Source organism: Microcaecilia unicolor, chromosome 8, assembly GCF_901765095.1.
Source record: "Microcaecilia unicolor chromosome 8, aMicUni1.1, whole genome shotgun sequence".
Lineage (NCBI taxonomy): Eukaryota > Metazoa > Chordata > Amphibia > Gymnophiona > Siphonopidae > Microcaecilia > Microcaecilia unicolor.
The window spans coordinates 194,625,393-194,643,914 of record NC_044038.1 but is presented as its reverse complement, the minus strand read 5'-3'; the positions used below and the strand labels follow the sequence as shown (position 1 = coordinate 194,643,914).

Here is an 18,522-nt window from a genome sequence, read left to right as displayed (position 1 = left end):
ATTAGACAGCTTCTTCCCCCAGGTCCAAGAACAGCATTCTCTTCTATTTATGTGACCCCCAACAACAGGGCCATCTGCTTCCTAGAATCCTCCATTAAGGAGGCAGACTCCCCTTCCACCCTGCTAAAGAGGCAGACTCCCCTTCCACCCTGATAAAGAGGCAGACTCCCCTTCCACCCTGCTAAAGACCAGACTCCTTTTTCCCCATTTCTTTCCCCATCTCCCCATTCCAGAGACAGCCTCTCTTCTGGAAGAACATCCCTCACCTTACCACGGCACACCGCCAGGAACATGGCTCCACTGGATTTATTACAGACATTCTTTTCATAGTAAGCATCCATGACCTTAAAAAGAGCAGAAAGATAAGGAGGAATCAATCCGTTCTTCCAAGGAACACCGCCCCTCACCTCTAGCAAACAGGAAGCTATTCCAGCACCCATACCGGCTGGGGGAGGGGGATTCCTGAGGGGTGTGGAATACTCAAGTACTCTCAGTTGGGACCAGCTGGAGGATAGGGGAAAAGGAGGGAGAAGCGATACTCTGGCACATACACCAGGCACTCCTGAGGGGAGAGGGATGCTCCAGTATTGTCACCTGGGACCAATTGGAGGATAGGGGAAAAGGAGGGAAGAAGGGGCAATGCTTCAGTACACAGACCAGGGACTGCCAATAAATGTGGCCGAGGGGTGAGGAATACTTCAGCACAGGCCTGGGGTGGGATGCAAGTTGAAATATTTGATGCTCTGGCACACATGCCAGTGAGTGTGTGTGTGGGCTGGAGTGGAGTGGGGGAGAAAGACTCCAGCACATACACTGGGTTTGGGGAGCACAGCAGTAGGATGCTGGTACAAATGCCAAGGAATGGGTAAGGGATGAGGAGAAGGATTTTGGCACGCACCACATTTAGGGGAGGATGGGAAAGGACTCTGGTACATATGCAGGGACTGGGTGGGGGGTGAAGGGAAGTACTTTGGAAGCATGCCTATATGCTACATAGAATAATGACATTTCCCAAACCTCAGTAAAATTTCCTTTGCCTTTGGGTTCCACAAACATTGGTTTCACATCCTCCATTTTAGAGGAAAATCCATGATCCTAAAAAACAAATAATGAAAATATTTGCAGTCTACAATATGTGCTTGATATTTACTTCCTGTTCTGAGCAGGGACCAGCACAGAGTGGTTACACTGTACTGAGTGGCAGATAAGTGCTCAAAGCACGCACAAAGATCCGGGCATAGCTCCACTGCCTCTGCTTAGAGCTGAGGTCCCTGTACTTCTTCCCCCATATGGGTACCTGCAGGAAGGTCCAATACTTAAAGAAAGGATAAGGCAGAGTCTAGCTTACTCTCCAGTGCTCCAGGCTTTTATCCATCACAGGATAAGAAGGGAAGAATACAAGGAGACCATGGGGAACTACACGAGCGATGTTACCTACAGGAAGAAAACCAGAGGTCACAATGGCTCACTGTAAAAAGCATCAAAGGACTATGGGAAAGGAGAAGTGTGTCAACTTAAGAACATAAGCGTTGCCATACTGGGATAGACCGAAGGTCCAACAAGCCCAGAATCATGTGTTCAGTGTCAAATCCTGGTCACAAGTAGCTAGCAAGATCCCAAAACTGCAAAAACAATTTTATGCAGCTTATTCTAGAAATAAGTAGTGGATTTTCCCATCTTAATAAGTGCTTACGGACTTTTCTTTAAAAAAAAATAATTCAAACCTCTTTTAAACCCTATTAAGCTAACTTCTTTACCACATTCTCTGGCAACAAATTTCAGAGTTTAATTACATGTTGAGTGAAAAAATATTTTCTCCAGTTTGTTTTAAATTTACTACTTAGTAGCTTCATCGCATGCCTCTTGGTCTTTGTATTTTTGGAAACAGTAAAAAAGTGATTCACATCTACGCATTCCACTCAGTATTATATAGACCTCTATCATATCTCCCCTCAGCCATCTCTTCTCCAAGCTGAAGAGCCCTAGCCGTTTTAGCCTTTCCTTATAGGGAAGTTGTCCCAACCACTTTTGTCACCCTTCCCTGTAGCTTTTTTAATTCTGCTATATCTTTTCTGAGATATAGTGACCAGAACTGCACACAGTATTCACACAATGGAGCGATACAAAGGCATTATAACATTCTCATTTTTGTTTTCCATTCCTTTCCTAATAATTCCAAACATTCTATTTGCTTTCTTAGCCACCGCTGCACACTGAGCAGAGGGTCTCAACATATCATCAAAAATGACACCTATACCCTTTTCCTGTGCAGTGACTCCAAATGTGGAACCTTGCATTACTTAGCTATAGTTTGGGTTCCTCCTTCCCACATGCATCACTTAGCATTGGTCACATTAAACGTCATCTGCCATTTGGATGCCCAGTCTCCCAGTCTCATAAGGTCCTCTTGCGATTTAAGAATTTTGAGTAACTGTCATTAACAAATTTAATTACCTCACTAGTTATTCCCATCTCTAGATCATTTACAAATATGCTAATAAGCAGTGGTCCTAGCACAGAGCCCCTAGCATAAAAAGAACTTTTAAAAGGGTACACCCGGGGCGGTGGGGGGGCTTGAGATGCCAAGGGAGAAGACAGATCGCCAGGGAGTGAGAGGGGCATTTCCATCGCTGCAAAAGAGAGGGACCTGGGAGGAGATCCAAAACCAGACTGTTTTAATTTGTGCAACCACTAAGTAAGCTACCTCTACCTCTGGGAAATCTGGGCAACCTTAACCTATGGGCTGGTGACATCACAGACTCTGGCATCTGGCAACCTTTATTGCGCACACCTTGGGCCAGAGCCTCACCCAGTCCATAGGTTAAGCTGGCCCTGCTTCTTTCCAAAGTCTCTCTTTGCCTTCCTTATCATTTATTTTTTTATTTTTGTTACATTTGTACCCAGCGCTTTCCCACTCATGGCGGGCTCAATGTGGCTTACATGGGGCAATGGAGAGTTAAGTGACTTGCCCAGAGTCACAAGGAGCTGCCTGTGCCTTAAGTGGGAATTGAACTCAGTTCCTCAGTTCCCCAGGACCAAAGTCCACCACCCTAACCACTAGGCCACTCCTCCACTCCACAGCGCTTTGCATTTGACTTACTATTCCATATGTTGTTTCCTATTATTTTCAATCAGATACTTCTTCCATTTTCTGAAGGATTTTATTTTAACCATAATAGCTTCCTTCACCTCACTTTTTAACCATGCCAGCGTCTTTTGGTCTTCTTTTTGCATTTAATATATGGAATATATCTGGACTTCCAGGATGGCATTTTTGAATAGCATCCACACCTGATATAAACGTTTGACCTTTGCAGCTGCTCCTCTAATTTTTTTGACCATTCTCTCCTCCTTTTGAAACTTAAATACTAATGAATTGGATTTCCTGTGTGTACTTACTCCAGGGATTACGTCAAACTGGATCATTTTATACTCACTTATCAAGTGGCCCCAGCACCATTACCTCCTGCACCAGATCATGCGCTCCACTAAGGACTAGGTCTAGAATAGTTCCCCCTCTTGTTACATAGTAACATAGTAGATGACGGCAGAAAAAGACCTGCACGGTCCACCCAGTCTGCCCAACAAGATAAACTCACATGTGCCATTTTTTGTGTATACCTTACCTTGATTTGTACCTGTCTTTTTCAGGGCACAGACCGTATAAGTCTGCCCAGCACTATCCTTGCCTCCCAACCACCAGCCCCGCCTCCCACCACCGGCTCTGGCACAGACCGTATAAGTCTGCCCAGCACTATCCCCACCTCCCAACCACTAGCCCTGCTTCCCACCACCGGCTAAGCTTCTGGGGATCCCTTCCTTCTGAGCAGGATTCCTTTATGTTTATCCCACACATTTTTGAATTCCGTTACCGTTTTCCTCTCCACCACCTCCCGCGGGAGGGCATTCCAAGCATCCACCACTCTCTCCGTGAAAAAATACTTGCTGACATTTTTCTTGAGTCTGCCCCCCTTCAATCTCATTTCATGTCCTCTTGTTCTACCGCCTTCCCATCTCCGGAAAAGGTTAGTTTGCGGATTCATACCTTTCAAATATTTGAATGTCTGTATCATATCACCCCTGTTTCTCCTTTCCTCCAGGGTATACATGTTCAGGTCAACAAGTCTCTCCTCATACGTCTTGTAACGCAAATCCCATACCATTCTCGTAGCTTTTCTTTGCACCGCTTCCATTTTTTTTAACATCCTTCACAAGATTTGGCCTCCAAAACTGAACACAATACTCCAGGTGGGGCCTCACCAACGTCTTATACAGGGGTATTAAAACCTCTTTTCTTCTGCTGGTCACACCTCTCTCTATACAGCCTAGCAATCTTCTAGCTACGGCCACCGCCTTGTCACACTGTTTTGTCGCCTTCAGGTCCTCAGATACTATCACCCCAAGATCCCTCTCCCCGTCCGTACCTATCAGACTCTCACCGCCTAACACATACGTCTCCCATGGATTTCTACTCCCTAAGTGCATCACTTTGCATTTCTTCGCATTGAATTTTAATTGCCAAACTTTAGACCATTCTTCTAGCTTCCGCAGATCTTTTTTCATGCTTTCCACTCCCTCCGGAGTGTCCACTCTGTTGTAAATCTTGGTGTCATCCGCAAAAAGGCAAACTTTACCTTCTAACCCTTCGGCAATATCACTCACAAATATATTGAATAGAATCGGCCCCAGCACCGATCCCTGAGGCACTCCACTTCTCACCATTCTCTCCTCCGAGCGAACTCCATTTACCACCACCCTCTGGCGTCTGCCCGTCAACCAGTTCCTCATCCAGTTCACCACTTCGGGTCCTATCTTCAGCCCGTCTAGTTTATTCAAGAGCCTCCTGTGGGGAACCATGTCAAAAGCTTTACTGAAATCTAAGTAGATTACGTCCATAGCACGTCCTTGATTTAATTCTCTTGGCACCCAGTCAAAGAATTCAATGATATTCGTTTGGCACGATTTCCCTTTGGTAAAACCATGTTGTCGTGGATCTTGCAACTTATTTGCTTCCAAGAAATTCACTATCCTTTCCTTCAGCATCGCTTCCATTACTTTTCCAATAATTGAAGTAAGGCTTACCGGCCTGTAGTTTTCAGCTTCTTCCCTATCACCACTTTTGTGAAGAGGAACCACCTCCGCCGTTCTCCAATCCCACGGAACCTCTCCCGTCTTCAAGGATTTATTAAACAAATCTTTAAGAGGACCCGCCAGAACCTCTCTGAGCTCCCTCAATATCCTGGGGTGGATCCCGTCCGGTCCCACTGCTTTGTCCACCTTTAGATTTTTAAGTTGCTCATATACACTCTCTTCTGTGAACGGTGCTATATCCACTCCATTCTTACATGTACTTTTACCAGTCCATTGCGGTCCTGCTCCAGGATTTTCTTCTGTGAAAACAGAACAAAAGTATCTATTTAGCAAATTTGCTTTTTCTTCATCATTATCTATATAGTGATTCTCAGCATCTTTCAGTCTCACAATTCCCTTTTTAGTCTTCCTCCTTTCACTAATATACCTGAAGAAAGTTTTGTCACCCCTCCTTACATTTCTAGCCATTTGTTCTTCTGCTTGCGCTTTCGCCAGACGTATCTCTCTCTTGGCTTCTTTCAGTTTCCTCCGGTATTCCTCCCTGTGTTCCCCTTCTTGAGTCTTTCTGTATTTCAGGAACGCCAACTCATTAGCCTTTATTATCTCAGCCACTTGTTTGGAGAACCATATCGGTTTCCTTTTTCTCTTGCTTTTATTTACTTTCTTTACATAAAGGTTTGTGGCCCTATTTATAGCTTCTTTCAGCTTGGACCACTGTCCTTCCACTTCTCGTTCATCCTCCCATCCCATCAGCAACTTCCTCGGGTATTCCCCCATTTTACTAAAGTCAGCACGCTTGAAATCCAGGACTTTGATTGTTGATTCCTGAACCAGCTGCTCCATAAAGCAGTCATTGATTTTATCAAGGAATTTTACTTCCCTAGCAGGCCCCGATGTTACATTTACCCAGTCAACATTGGGGTTATTGAAATCAAAATATATAACCCACAAATTCCACTATTATATACCTGGGTATTGGAGGTGTGTGATCGCTAACATATATGAAATGTGGAGAAAAAAAGACTTCAGAAATCCTAGAGAATGCTCCTGTGTGGAAACCACCATATATCTGTGGAGCACCCCACTTCTTCAATCACTAGTCTTCACAAAAAAAACTCCACTCTTCTTATTCATATACTGCGTGCACATACACCTAACACAATACTCAAAGGTGAAGGCAACTAATCCAAAACATTCGGTGAAAGAAAAACTACTTAACTTAAATGTTCTTAGAACTGTCCAGTCTTCATCTATTTCCAAAGCCCAACAGGAGACCCTGTTTCGCCCCGAATAGGCTGTTTCAAGGGCAAAAATTTTTTTAATCCAGACAGCTAATTTCCATCATTCAACTTCACCGCATTTCAACTGCCTCCGGTTGGCGTCACCCATTATTATTACTACAGTTTGTTAACATTCCTAATTTTTGATAACATTTCTGCATGTTTGTTTATCCTGGCCAAGTGGAAAGTAGTCCACTCCTATCACTAGCTGTGTTTTGTGTCCTGCAGAATCTTTAGTCTATTCAAGATCCTCCTTAACATATAATGCTACCCCCTCCACCAATTTGATCCACCCTACCACTACAATATAATTTGTATCCTAGTATTACAGTGTCCCATTGGCTATCTTCCTTCCACCAGGTCTCAGAGATGCCTACTACATCTAACCTTTCATTTAGGGCAATATATTCCCAACTCTCCCATTTTATTTCTTAGGCTTCTGGCATTTGCATACAGACAATTCAATCATTGTTTGTTGTTCCTATTTACAAGTGTTCAGCAGTTAACAGTGATAATTTGCAATCTTTAAAATCTGTCTGCTCTTTATTTAAAGACACCTGGTCTACTATGGTCTCTATTGCAACCTCACTATCGGGATGCCAATCTTTCCTGTTCTGGTGATATCTTTTAAAGATAACTTATTCTGAACCATGTGCTTTTGAGCGACTGTCGACCTCCCCCCAGTTTCTATTTTAAAAGATGCTCTCTCTTGTTTTTAAATGTTGATGCCAGAACCTGGTTCCAACCTGATTCTTTCTCCAGAATGTCGCCCAGTTCCTAACAAATCTACAACCCTCCTCCCTGCACCATCGCCTCATCCACACATTGAGACTCCGGAGCTCGCTCTGACTGTCTCTTGGGTTCTGCGCGTGGAATGGGAAGCACTTCTGAAAATGTTACCCTGTAAGTTCTGGCTTTCAGCTTTCTACCTAAGAGAGCCTAAATTTGGCTTCCAAAACCTTCCTCCCAAATTTTCCTATGCTATTGGTACCCACATGTACCAAGACAGCAGGTTCCTTCTCCTCATATCTAGGTGATGCATGAGGTCCACTACCTTCACACCAGGCAGGCAAGCGACTAAGCGATTCTCACATCCACCAGCCACCCAAGCTATCTCCATGCCTAATGATCAAATCTCTAACTAGAACAACTGTCCTAACCCTCACCATCCTGGGCAGAAGCCCCTGAAGACACATCCTCGGTGCAAGAGGATATTACATCCCCTGGAAAGCAGGCCCTGGCTACAGGATAACTTCCTGCCTCTCCACAATGATGCTTCAGGAGACCTTTCTCCTCCATGGCAGCACAGAGGTTGCTAGACTGCAGGTGGGACTTATCTGCAGTCCTCCCTCTATAAATCTCTCTGTTTGCCTCAGCTCCTCCAAGTCTTCTATTATAGCCTCCAGAGATCAGACCCGTTTCCTGAGTGCTAGGAGCTCTTTGAACTGAGTACACACATTTGACTTCTCACCAACTCGGAGATAATCAAACATGTGACACTCAGTGCAAAAGAACAGATAAGCCCCTGTCTTGCTGCTGGATGCTGCCTGCATCTTATTACTGATGATTTCTTAGTTAAGTTGCTAATGGAGTGGGAATATGTAAACTAAAGTCCCCTAAGATTGCTAGTTATATGCTAGGCTAATCTAGAATTTAGTTTGCATTATTTATTTATTTTTTTGATGTTGTTAGTAGGTTCCCCTCTATGGATCTAAGTAGACTGTATATCTAAGAGCTAATTACTGGCAGATAGAAACACCCTAATTAAATATGTAGCCTCCTAATTCGTTCAATCAATCAGAGATCAGGGCAGGAGGGAATTAAAGTCTAAGCTGAGGTTTCTTGTGACTATTAGCTATGTTTTATATTGATAATATAGTACAGTGATGGCGAACCTATGGCACGCGTGCCAGAGAGGGCACGCGGAGCCCTCTCTGTTGGCACGGGCGCCGCCGGTCGCCTCACCCGAAACTTAGCCCTCCCACCCACCTGGCGTCAAGTATTCTTCCCTCCCTCCCACCCGGCACCAGCCCGCCCGGCCTCCATCCCTCCCTCCAAACCCGAAGAAATTTAAAAGTCTTCCCTTGTTCGAGTAGGCGGCGTCAGCATCAGCAGTAGCAGCGAAAAGCGTGCTGCTGGTTCGTCGCGTCTTCAGCCTTCCGTCTCTTAAGCTCTCTGGTCCCGCCCTCATTTCCTGTAAGGGCGGGACCAGAGAGCTTGAGAGACGGAAGGCTGAAGACGCGCCAAACCAGCAGCACGCTTTTCGCTGCTACTGCTGACGCCGCCTACTCGAACAAGGGAAGACTTTTAAATTTCTTGGGGTTCGGAGGAAGGGAGGGATGGCGGGCTGGTGCCGGGTGGGAGGGAGGGAGAAATGCTTGACGCCGGGTGGGTGGGTGGGGCCCTGGTGCACGCTGGGGTGGGAGGGAGGGAGCGAGGCCTGGTGCTTGGGTGGGAGGCCTGCCTGGTCGGTGGGTGGAAGGCCTGCCTGCTTGCTTGCTGCTGCTTGGGTGCGTGGGAGGCCTGGTGCTTGGGTGGGAGGGAGGGAGGGAGGCTTGGGTGGCCTGGTGCTTGGGTGGGAGTGCTGGGTGAGTGCATGGCCTGGTGCTTGGGTGAGAGGGAGGCAGGCCTGGTGCTGGGTGGGTGGCCTGGTGCTGGGTGGGAGGGAGGGAGGCTTGGGTGGGAGTGCTGGGTGGGTGCATGGCCTGGTGCTTGGGTGGGTGGAAGAGAGGCCTGCCTGGTGCTTGGGTGGGTGTCCTGGTGCTTGGTGGGAGTGCTGGGTGGGTGGATGGCCTGGTGCTGGGTGGGAGGAAGGGAGGCCTGGGTGCTTGGGTGGGAGGCCTGGTGCTTGGGTGGGAGTGCTGGGTGGGAGGAAGGGAGGCCTGGGTGCTTGGGTGGGAGGCCTGGTGCTTGGGTGGGAGTGCTGGGTGGGTGCATGGCCTGGTGCTGGGTGGGAGGGAGGGAGGCTTGATGCTGGGTGGCCTGGTGCTGGGTGGGAGGGAGGCCTGCCGCTGGGAGGGCAGGGGGGAGAGGAGGGTGGCTGGACATGGGCGGCTGGAGGAGAGAGGAGGGTGGCTGGAGGGGAGGGCAGGGGGAGAGGAGGGTGGCTGGAGGGGAGGGTGGCTGGACATGGGCGGCTGGAGGGGAGAGGAGGGTGGCTGGACATTTGTGGCTGGAGGGGAGAGGAGGGTTGCTGGACATGGATGGAGGGCAAGAAATGAAGAAGAAAGGAGGAAAGTAAAGAAATAAATGGAAAGGAAGCCCTGGAAACAGAGTTAAGAGAACAGATAGTAGCAGAATCAGTGACTAGGACCAATATGGATAGAAAAACAAAATCACCAGACAACAAAGTAGAAAAAAATCATTTTATTTCATTTTAGTGTTTGGAATATATCCAATTTGAGAATTTACATCTGCTGTCTTATTTTGCACTGGGTATACTGGAGCTGTAATAACTTACAGAAATGATTTATAATGAAAGAAAATCATGTTATTTTTTTCTCCTATACTAGTATAATATTTTCAATGGTGTAAGGGGGTGTGGCTATCATGGGGTGGAGTCATATGTGGTGACCCCGCCCATAATGAGTGCCAGCACTTCGCGATGAGTAATTAGATTTTGGGTTGCTGTTTGGGCACTCGGTCTCTGAAAAGTTCGCCATCACTGCTATAGTAGCTTTAAAATAGCCCCCTTAAATGCTAGCCTATGGAACTGTAACAGAGAATTTATATGCTAAGAAAAACTATTCCTTAAACTGACACAATGACAAAAAGTCAGAGGAATGCTAAAATGCCCATGAAAACAAAAAAACTGAGAGGAAAAGCAGAGGAGATGGAACATTTGTACATAGGGTTGATGAGAACTGCACTGTTTTGAAGACTATAAAACATATAGGACCATGCAGGTCTGCTATCATTTACTGTGTTACCGTGTATATAGCAGACAGTTCAAAAGAGGATTAAAAAAAAAAGATGTTTTTTCTACACTAGAAGCCTTAATAAAGCTAAAACAGTACATCCTGAAAATATGTAAATCAAGTACATGGAACTCTTTTTTTTTTTTTCAGTAGAAAGTAGAATTCCATAGTGAAAAAAAGTGTTTTCAATTGTGTCATCTTAGGCAAATTAGAAGCCACCTGGATGAAGCACATTTCAGAATCCTAGCACAGGCCCTTATTTTGCCTCAATTGGATTACTGTCATATTCTCTGTCTAAGATTATTAATAAAGTTAAGATCTAAGTTGCAGCTACTTCAAAAGAGTTTAAAAAAGTGACAGACAGGGCCAGTCTTAGCAATTGCGGGGCCCTGTGCAGACCAGTTCGGTGCCCCCCTCCCCATCCCACCAAGCCCCACCCCTTGTGGACAAGAAGTGTTTTAAAATGTTTTGATTTCAAATAAATACAAATCAAGCAAAACTTGTACAGAAAAACTAATTCAAATATGCACAATGCTATCATAGGAAACATTTGGGTTTAAAAAGCAAAACCATGTGCATGCAATGACTGGATAAATGGATTAAAACAAAAATCCCCTCAATATGTAATACTTGGTAGCAATAATGAAACAGTGATTGAATATTCACATAGCAAGCAGCCTGAGCCAACAGATTTATTTTCCACTGAACATAATTAACTTTGTATGAACTTGGCTGCTAATAGTGTGCTGAACTGGACAATATTGGCACATTTAGACTGACTCTAGACAGTTCAGCATGAAGGAAACCCTTTCTTCATTAATAAATACCTTTTCTGTGAAATAGTAGTAATTAAAAAAAAAAGGCATGTGCATTTTTATAATATACTGTGAAATAGTTGATGAAGGCCCAGGAAAAAAAAAAAAAAAAAAAAAAAAAGACTTTAAATGATCCCAGGTTTCAATCTAATTCATGTTTAATGTGGAATAAAATGCCATAAATAAGTAAATATATAGAGAGAAACTCTGAATGTTGAGCACCTGATTCTCATAACATGATGTCTGTTTAGTGGCCCTTTACCAGAATAAAAAAAATCTTTGCACGCATATAAGAGTACTAGGGTGTCCCTTTAACCAGTCCCTCTAAATGACACACTGATTACGATTTATAACAAACTAGTAAAAAAAGGCCCATTTCTGGAGCCAATGAAACGGGCGCTAGCAAGGCTTTCCTGTGGCCCCCTTCCCACCTGTCGTCGATGTGGGTGAATTGCTCCGCCTCCGCCCTCAACGTCATAACGTTTGATGCGAGGGCGGTGAATTGCTCCACCTCCGCCCTCAACGTCATAACGTTTGACGCGAGGGCGGGGCCCAGAGACTGTGATTTTCGAGGCTTCAGAGCTTCGAACATACGAACCTTGGCTTCAGTGACGTCAGCAGCCAATAGAACGTTGAGGGTGAGTTTTATATATATAGATTACTACTCCACTTATTATACTTCCTCTGTATACAATCCGTACGCACAAGCTGGAATGTTTGAAAATCTAAGTGAGATTAAATAAAAATTCCACCAACAATAAAGAAAGACAACGCGGATGCAGCAGCTTGAGTGCACAGGGATCCGGCTGCGCGAGGAAGGGGAAGAGGTATTACCTTGGGATATTTTTTTTTTTTTTTAACAGTATCCTCCCCTCCCACCCACCTATTCTAGACCTCCTCCCTGCTCCCCCGAGCCACAGGGTGCCCTCCTGGCACATACCTGAAGCCACCCTGGTGGTCTAGTGGATCCTTCGGGGCAGGAAGAATCTTTCCTGACTGCTGCCTCTGACCCTCTTGCTGACGCGTCTCTTCTTTAAAATGGCTGCCAATACTTCCAATGGTGGCCTCACAAGACTTCAGTGGAAGTCTTGTGAGGCCGCCGCTAGAAGTCTCAGCAGCCATTTTAAAAAAGCACCGCAGCAAGAGAGGGTTAGCGCCGGCAACGGGCAGGAAATACTGAGGGATCTTTCCTGCCCTGAAGAATCCACGACCACCAGAGTGGCTTCAGGTATGTGCCGGGAGGGCACCATGGGGCTTGGGGGAGGAGAGGCAAAGAAGTCAGATTGTGGTCCGTGCATAAAGGAGACGGCAATAGCAGGGAACGGAGGGAGTGCCGCGGGGCCCCTGGAAGCGCGAAGCCCTGTGCCCTGCCTAAGACCGGCCCTGGTGACAGAGCTTCTATACTGCTATGCATTGGCAAGGGAATAGGGTGAGCCGCTGGGGCCACAGCCTGACCAATATTTTGCCCAACAAAGCATCAACAACTATATAGCTTGGAGTGGGCCTAGTGATCAGTTTGCTTGGTCCTTCCAACCAAAATGTTGTTCCACTGCACTTGTTGCTGTGTAAGTGACCTTAGCTACCAGTACAGGCAAGGATGATTCTTAAGATATTAAGTCAAGATTTTAGAAAGAATATACAAACCAAAATTGTACAATTCTGCCAACGTCTGTCTTGGATCTAAAGTACTGGTAAATATAATTTCTATTTACCACATTTTAGATCTAGAACAAAAATTTGAAGCCTAATATCAATAGGAGTAGGACAGTAGAAAAACAGAGGAGTCGGAGTCGATGGTCTGATGTACCAACTCCACAGCCCTGCCTCAAAGTACAAGAAAGAACATATGAAACCAGAGACTGTTGAAGAAACAGGGGGACACTAGAACAAGAATTTTAAAAGGAATACAGTGCCGCACAGATAGCCGGTGTTCCTCAGCCAGCAGCAGTGTCACCCTATTGTACCTCCTAGCACCAAGGAGCAGCCTGACAGATGCCCAATGATCGAAAGCCTCGCGCTGTTCCAAATAACGCTCTAAAAATACCGCCCCTATGATCAGAGATAATAGCAAACAAATTTATGCATGCTATTATCTCTGATCATAGGGTAAAATCCTCCTGCACTTATTTGACAGGTCCGGCTGTCAAAAGTCCAGACCTGTCAAAAACAGGGGATGGAGTTCCGTAGGACCACCAGACCCTAAACAGCAAGGCCCTGGCGGCCTACTGTCCCCAATAATCCCCACCCCAAGCCAGCGACATTGGGGCGGAAGGTACGGTGGACCTTGCCCCTCTGACCCCCCCCCCCCCCCCCGACACAAGTTCACGGTGGATCTCCAGCCCCCATAACACCCCTCGCACCCCCCCCCCCCAAAAAAAGCCCTGGTGGCCCAGTGGACTGCAAATCAAGCCTCCCCCCCCCAACCTGGTGGTCTAGCAGCCTTCTTCCCCACACCTCCGTACCTTTGTTGGAGGAGGGAGGTAGTACACTCCATACTCTTCCAGCGCCACCTTGAAAATGGCGGCATCCAGCCCTGCCCATTCCAGGATTCACTGGGCATGGCTGGGTACTGTCATTTTCAAGGCGGCGGTGGAAGAGTATGGAGTGTACTACCTCCATCCTCCAACAAAGGTATGGGGGGTGGGGAAGAGGGCCCCTAGACCACCAAGTTGGGGGGGGGGGGGCTTGATCTGCAGCCCACTGGGCCACCAGGGCTTTTTTTTTTTTGGGGGGGGGGGGATGCAAAGTGGGGTTAGGGGGGATGGAGATCCACCAGATCTCCAGACCCCCGTGAACTTGGGGGGACTGAAGGTCCACTGGACCTCCAGCCCCCATGTTGTTGGTTTGGGGGGGAATGGGGGGCCTGCTAGCATGCAAATGTATGATGTACAGGGCTCAACATTTCTCCCCAATGATCTGCGAACCCTAACGCCAGCTCCAAGCTGGTGTAGGGTTTATCGTCCAATATTTGGTTTTGCTGCCCACTGATCATTGGGGAGGAATATGTTAGCATGCATTTGCATGCTTGTGCTAAGAGCCCTGTTTAGCATGCATTTGCATGCTAGTTGAAGTCAGAGCCTGCGCGCACGTTGATTCACACGCTCGGGGGCTCTGATCATGGGGCGGTAGCAAACGCAGGTGTTAGTATGGCGATAATAGCCTTTAGCTCCTGCGTTTGCTTCTGATTGGCACAAGAGGTATTTTCATCCAGCTGCAATCTAAGAAGCTGAGATTGAAGGAGCCCACAAAAGCAGGAATTATACGTGAGAAAAAAAAAAAGGCAATGAAGCAGAAGACACAGAGCATTCCTATCCAATAAGGAATGAGTAGTGCATAACTGGTGCACAGTGAAAAAAGACTTTGAAAATAAGCTAATATTAAGATGGACTTGGGAAAATCCACTACTTATTTCTAGCAAAAGCAGCACAAAATCTGTTTTACTGTTCTGGGATCTTGCCAAGTACTTGTGTCCTGGATTGGCCACTATTGGAAACAGGATACTGGGCTTGATGGACCTTCAGTCTGTCCCATTAAGGCAACGCTTATGTTCTTATGTAGTGAGCAGAGTAATTTAAAATAAAGTGCCTGAGGTTACCTATTTAACTGGCTACCTTTCCCCAAGTTCAAAAAAACAATTTGCTAGCAAATTCTTACCTGTGGAGTTATCTCCCTCTCTGGAAATCCTCTCACAGCATCTTCTGGACTGGAGGAAACTCAGGACTTACAGTATGCCAGATTAGTATACTGCAGGCTTTGCCAGCCTTCCTCCATACCTAGCAAAATCTCAAGTGAAATTAGTATAACCCCTCACTTTCTTACCTATTGTCTTTCCCAGCGAGGACATGTACTCTACTGTGAACCTAAAAAAGAAGGCAGAACCTCAGTGACAACAAGTTCATCAAGCTCTCTGGTGTCAGCAGAATCCTGTACATATAACATGTCTTTCATCCCAGCTCCCAATGTCCTTCATAATGTGATGCATACAGCTATCAAGCACATTTCTGATACCCAGGTTGCAAGATATCAGAGAAGGAAAAATGTTATGCTAAATGAAGTCATGGGGATAGGAAAACAATTAGAGCAAGCCTAAATATGAAAGCTGCAAGGGAACGGGGTTGCAGGGACGGAAACAGTTCTGCGGGGTTCCCGTGGGGATTGAAGCAGGTCCTGCGGGGTTCCCGCGGGAACGGAAGCAGGTCCTGCGGGGTTCCTGCGGGGATGGAAGCAGTTCTGTGGGGTTCCCTTGGAAGTGTAAGCTGCACTGCATCAGCCTCTCATCTACCGAGTACCTTGAGTGCTGTCTCCTCCTCCTCCTCGCTTTAACAGCACAAATGTGGAAAGTCTTCCGTTAAGGAGGTGGTAGAGACACAAATGATGATGGAATTCAAAAAGGCTTGGGATGAACACTGAGGATCTCTAATTAGAAAATGGAAGTTATAAAAATCCTAACCTTAAATGGCTGCATGTGTGTGGATGTGTCAAGTGACGCTTAGATGGCAACTCTGGCTGTGATTAGCTAGGGCCGATAATGGGCAGACTTGTATGGTCTGTGTCTAATATATGGCAGTCTGGTTTAGGATGGGATAGAAAGGGCTTAGACAGCAACTTCAGTGGCTGGAACATAAGGACAGTGCTGGACAGATTTTTATGGTCTGTATCCCACAAATGAGAAGACGAATAGACTGGAGTGGGCTTCAACGAGAACTCCAGCAGTTGGAACATAAGTATAGGGCCAGGTAGACTTCTATGGTCTATGTTCCAGAAACACGAAAGAAAGTATATAATATCACACTCGTTGATTTAATCATGAATTGATAATGAGTGTGACTATTGGGCAGACTGGATAGACCGTTCAGGTCTTTATTTGCTGGCACTTACTATGTTACAATTAATCCTCTTTGCTCTCGGGCTGATGCGCAGACCTCAGCTCTGACACAGGCAAGAGCATCGGATATCACCTGACCTACTGGCGCGTGCATTTGGTGACCTCTCAGCACACAGTGCAAGAAATCAGAGACAAATCTTAAATGTGCACACCAGAGCGTTCTAAGTTTCAGCTTCCATTCCTTCCTTGCCTAGTGATGTGGCTCAAATCCAGAGAGAGACTGAGGGAGCTGACCAGAATTTTCCTTTATGTACCATTAAATTCTTGCGGGGATTGGGTGGGGGATGGGTTAAATTTTTGCGGGGATGGGTAATATTCCAGTGGGGACGGGTGAGATTCTAGCAGGGACGGGCAGGGATGGGTAAGATTTCTGTCCCCATGCAACTCTCTATATGAGACCCAGGTGAGCTTGAGCTGCCACTCCGCAGGCTGTCAGACTGGAGACCTGCACATGGTGCTAGCCAGCTATACAGTGCCAATGCCTCCATTCTTGAAGGACCAAATCAGCAACCTTGGAATTGTATCAGGACCTGCATTAAACCTCCTCAGCAGGACTTGGTCCTCTACCTAAATTTTTCTGCTTTCTTGACATCCCTAGAACAGTGATTTTCAACCTTTTTCACTTACGAGGTGCAAACATCGTCAAGGCACACCGCTGGAATCTAACCCATATCTGCCTATCCCTGTAAAGATCCATGCCATCCCCACTTGTTCAGTCTCATAATATCGAGAATTGTACCTGGTCTGACCGTGCCCCTGTGCTACTTACTTTAAGTATGGCTGGGAGTGACAGGGAGGCTCTGAGATTGAGATTAAACAACGCAATACTCTCGGACCCCAAGAATATTGCTCAAATACAAAAACATTTACAAGACTATTTCCAGATTAACGATACTGCCAAGGTGTCTCCAGGGATTCTTTGGGAAGGCGGTTGTGCAGGGGCAATTCATTGCTTTGCAGGCCCACTTAAATAAAACCTGGTTGAGAAAAGAGCTGGCTATTAGGAGGCCAGAGAGCCTGGAGTGGCAGTCCTGAAAAGGGAAGGCACAGATGAGTTGGAGGCTTGGGCATATCGACTGAGGCAGGAACTTAATCAGCTTCAACTGGCTGATATCTCTGAGCAGCTTTTATGGGTCCATCACGTCCATTTCTAGTTCGGAAACAGAACCAGTCATCTTCTGGCCTTTAAACAAGCAACATGCAATTGTATTCCTTGCCTCCAGGATAGCGATAGAATCCTGCACACTAATCTTAAAAGATATGCAGGCTTTGTTTGTTCAGTATTATGAACTGATTTACACTCCTGATATAAAGCAAACAGAAGAAGATATTTCCAATTATTTAGATGGAGTAGAGCTTCTGTGATGCGGGCTCTTTCTAAGCCAACTGAAATAGAGGAGATATATAAGGTGATTCGGAACTTGCCAAATGGTAAGCCCCTGGGGCCTAATGGCTCATGGCAGTAATCAAACCCATGCAATAAATACGTAAATTACAGACTTTATTGTATCTTGCCCTGATGTTCCTGAGTTCAGTTCTTAATCTGCCTAGATCCTAGTCTAGTATCTTCTTGTTCCTGTTCCCTTGAACAGGCCTTTCCGTCTCTGATCTGGGCGTTGCTCTGACTCAGCATTTGCCGGTGACTTTAGTCCTGCTGGCTTTCTAATAATATTTAATAATAAATGGATACGCACAGACTGTACCAGAGTTGCTAACCCATGCAACTGTAATACTTTTTTTGGGGAAAAAAAAGACAACATTTCTTTCATTGGCATTTGTGTCATCTGCTGATTGATTTTACATTTTGTGTGTTTATCATATTATATTGTATTATTCCATTCTATACATTTTGTTGTGAACAGCTTTGAACTCATTTTGTAGAAGTGGAAAAGACATGTAAAATAAATAAATAACCAGCCACCTTAACTTTTTTTTTTCTTTTAAATGGATACATGCTTTACTGCTGTCATCGTGTACACAGCTGGACAAACTGTGCCACGATGTTCTTTTACAAGTCGCAAATTGTATCCGTATGTTTTCCTGAACTCCCTGTTCCATTTATATGGTGTATTTCTGTTGTCTTCCTGACTTAAAAACTTCTATTCCATTTCTTTCTGTTGTCTTTGTAATGTAGATTCTTTGGAAAAGCATAGCATAAATGATGACATGGTGCATCAGTGGGTGCAGGGGGTCAGAACATATTTCTGAACATATGCTCCCCCCCCTACGTGTTGCTTCCAGAAGACATTACCTTCGGTCATAGGCTGAGCTCAGCAGGACGCCATCAGGACCCTTGGGAACAATACCCACCCAGATCTGGTGCTTATTAATAACATGAGGATTCTCCAGGGAGATGGGAAAGGGGCTGAAAGAGAAAATATGATACAGCTTACAAATAAAGGACATGAGATCCTTATACACTATACCATATGAGAGAGAGAGAGAATACCTTCACACAAAGCTGCATAATACTCCTTAGGACGGAAGAACATGGTAACTCCACACACATTTTACCCAATAACAGAGAAAGGATG

General features: G+C 45.7%; 1 protein-coding gene across 1 annotated transcript in view; it reads right to left on the bottom strand.

Annotated features, from left to right (window-relative positions):
- The window catches only part of RTEL1 (regulator of telomere elongation helicase 1), a 222,911-nt gene that overhangs the window by 74,562 nt on the left and 129,827 nt on the right, over positions 1 to 18,522 (bottom strand). The window contains exons 18-22 of the mRNA XM_030213444.1: positions 18,240 to 18,353; positions 14,923 to 14,963; positions 1,349 to 1,434; positions 1,018 to 1,095; positions 267 to 344 (exon numbers count right to left, since the gene is read on the bottom strand). Coding sequence (XP_030069304.1) covers positions 267 to 344; positions 1,018 to 1,095; positions 1,349 to 1,434; positions 14,923 to 14,963; positions 18,240 to 18,353 — 397 coding nt within the window. The remainder of the gene's footprint in view (positions 1 to 266; positions 345 to 1,017; positions 1,096 to 1,348; positions 1,435 to 14,922; positions 14,964 to 18,239; positions 18,354 to 18,522) is intronic.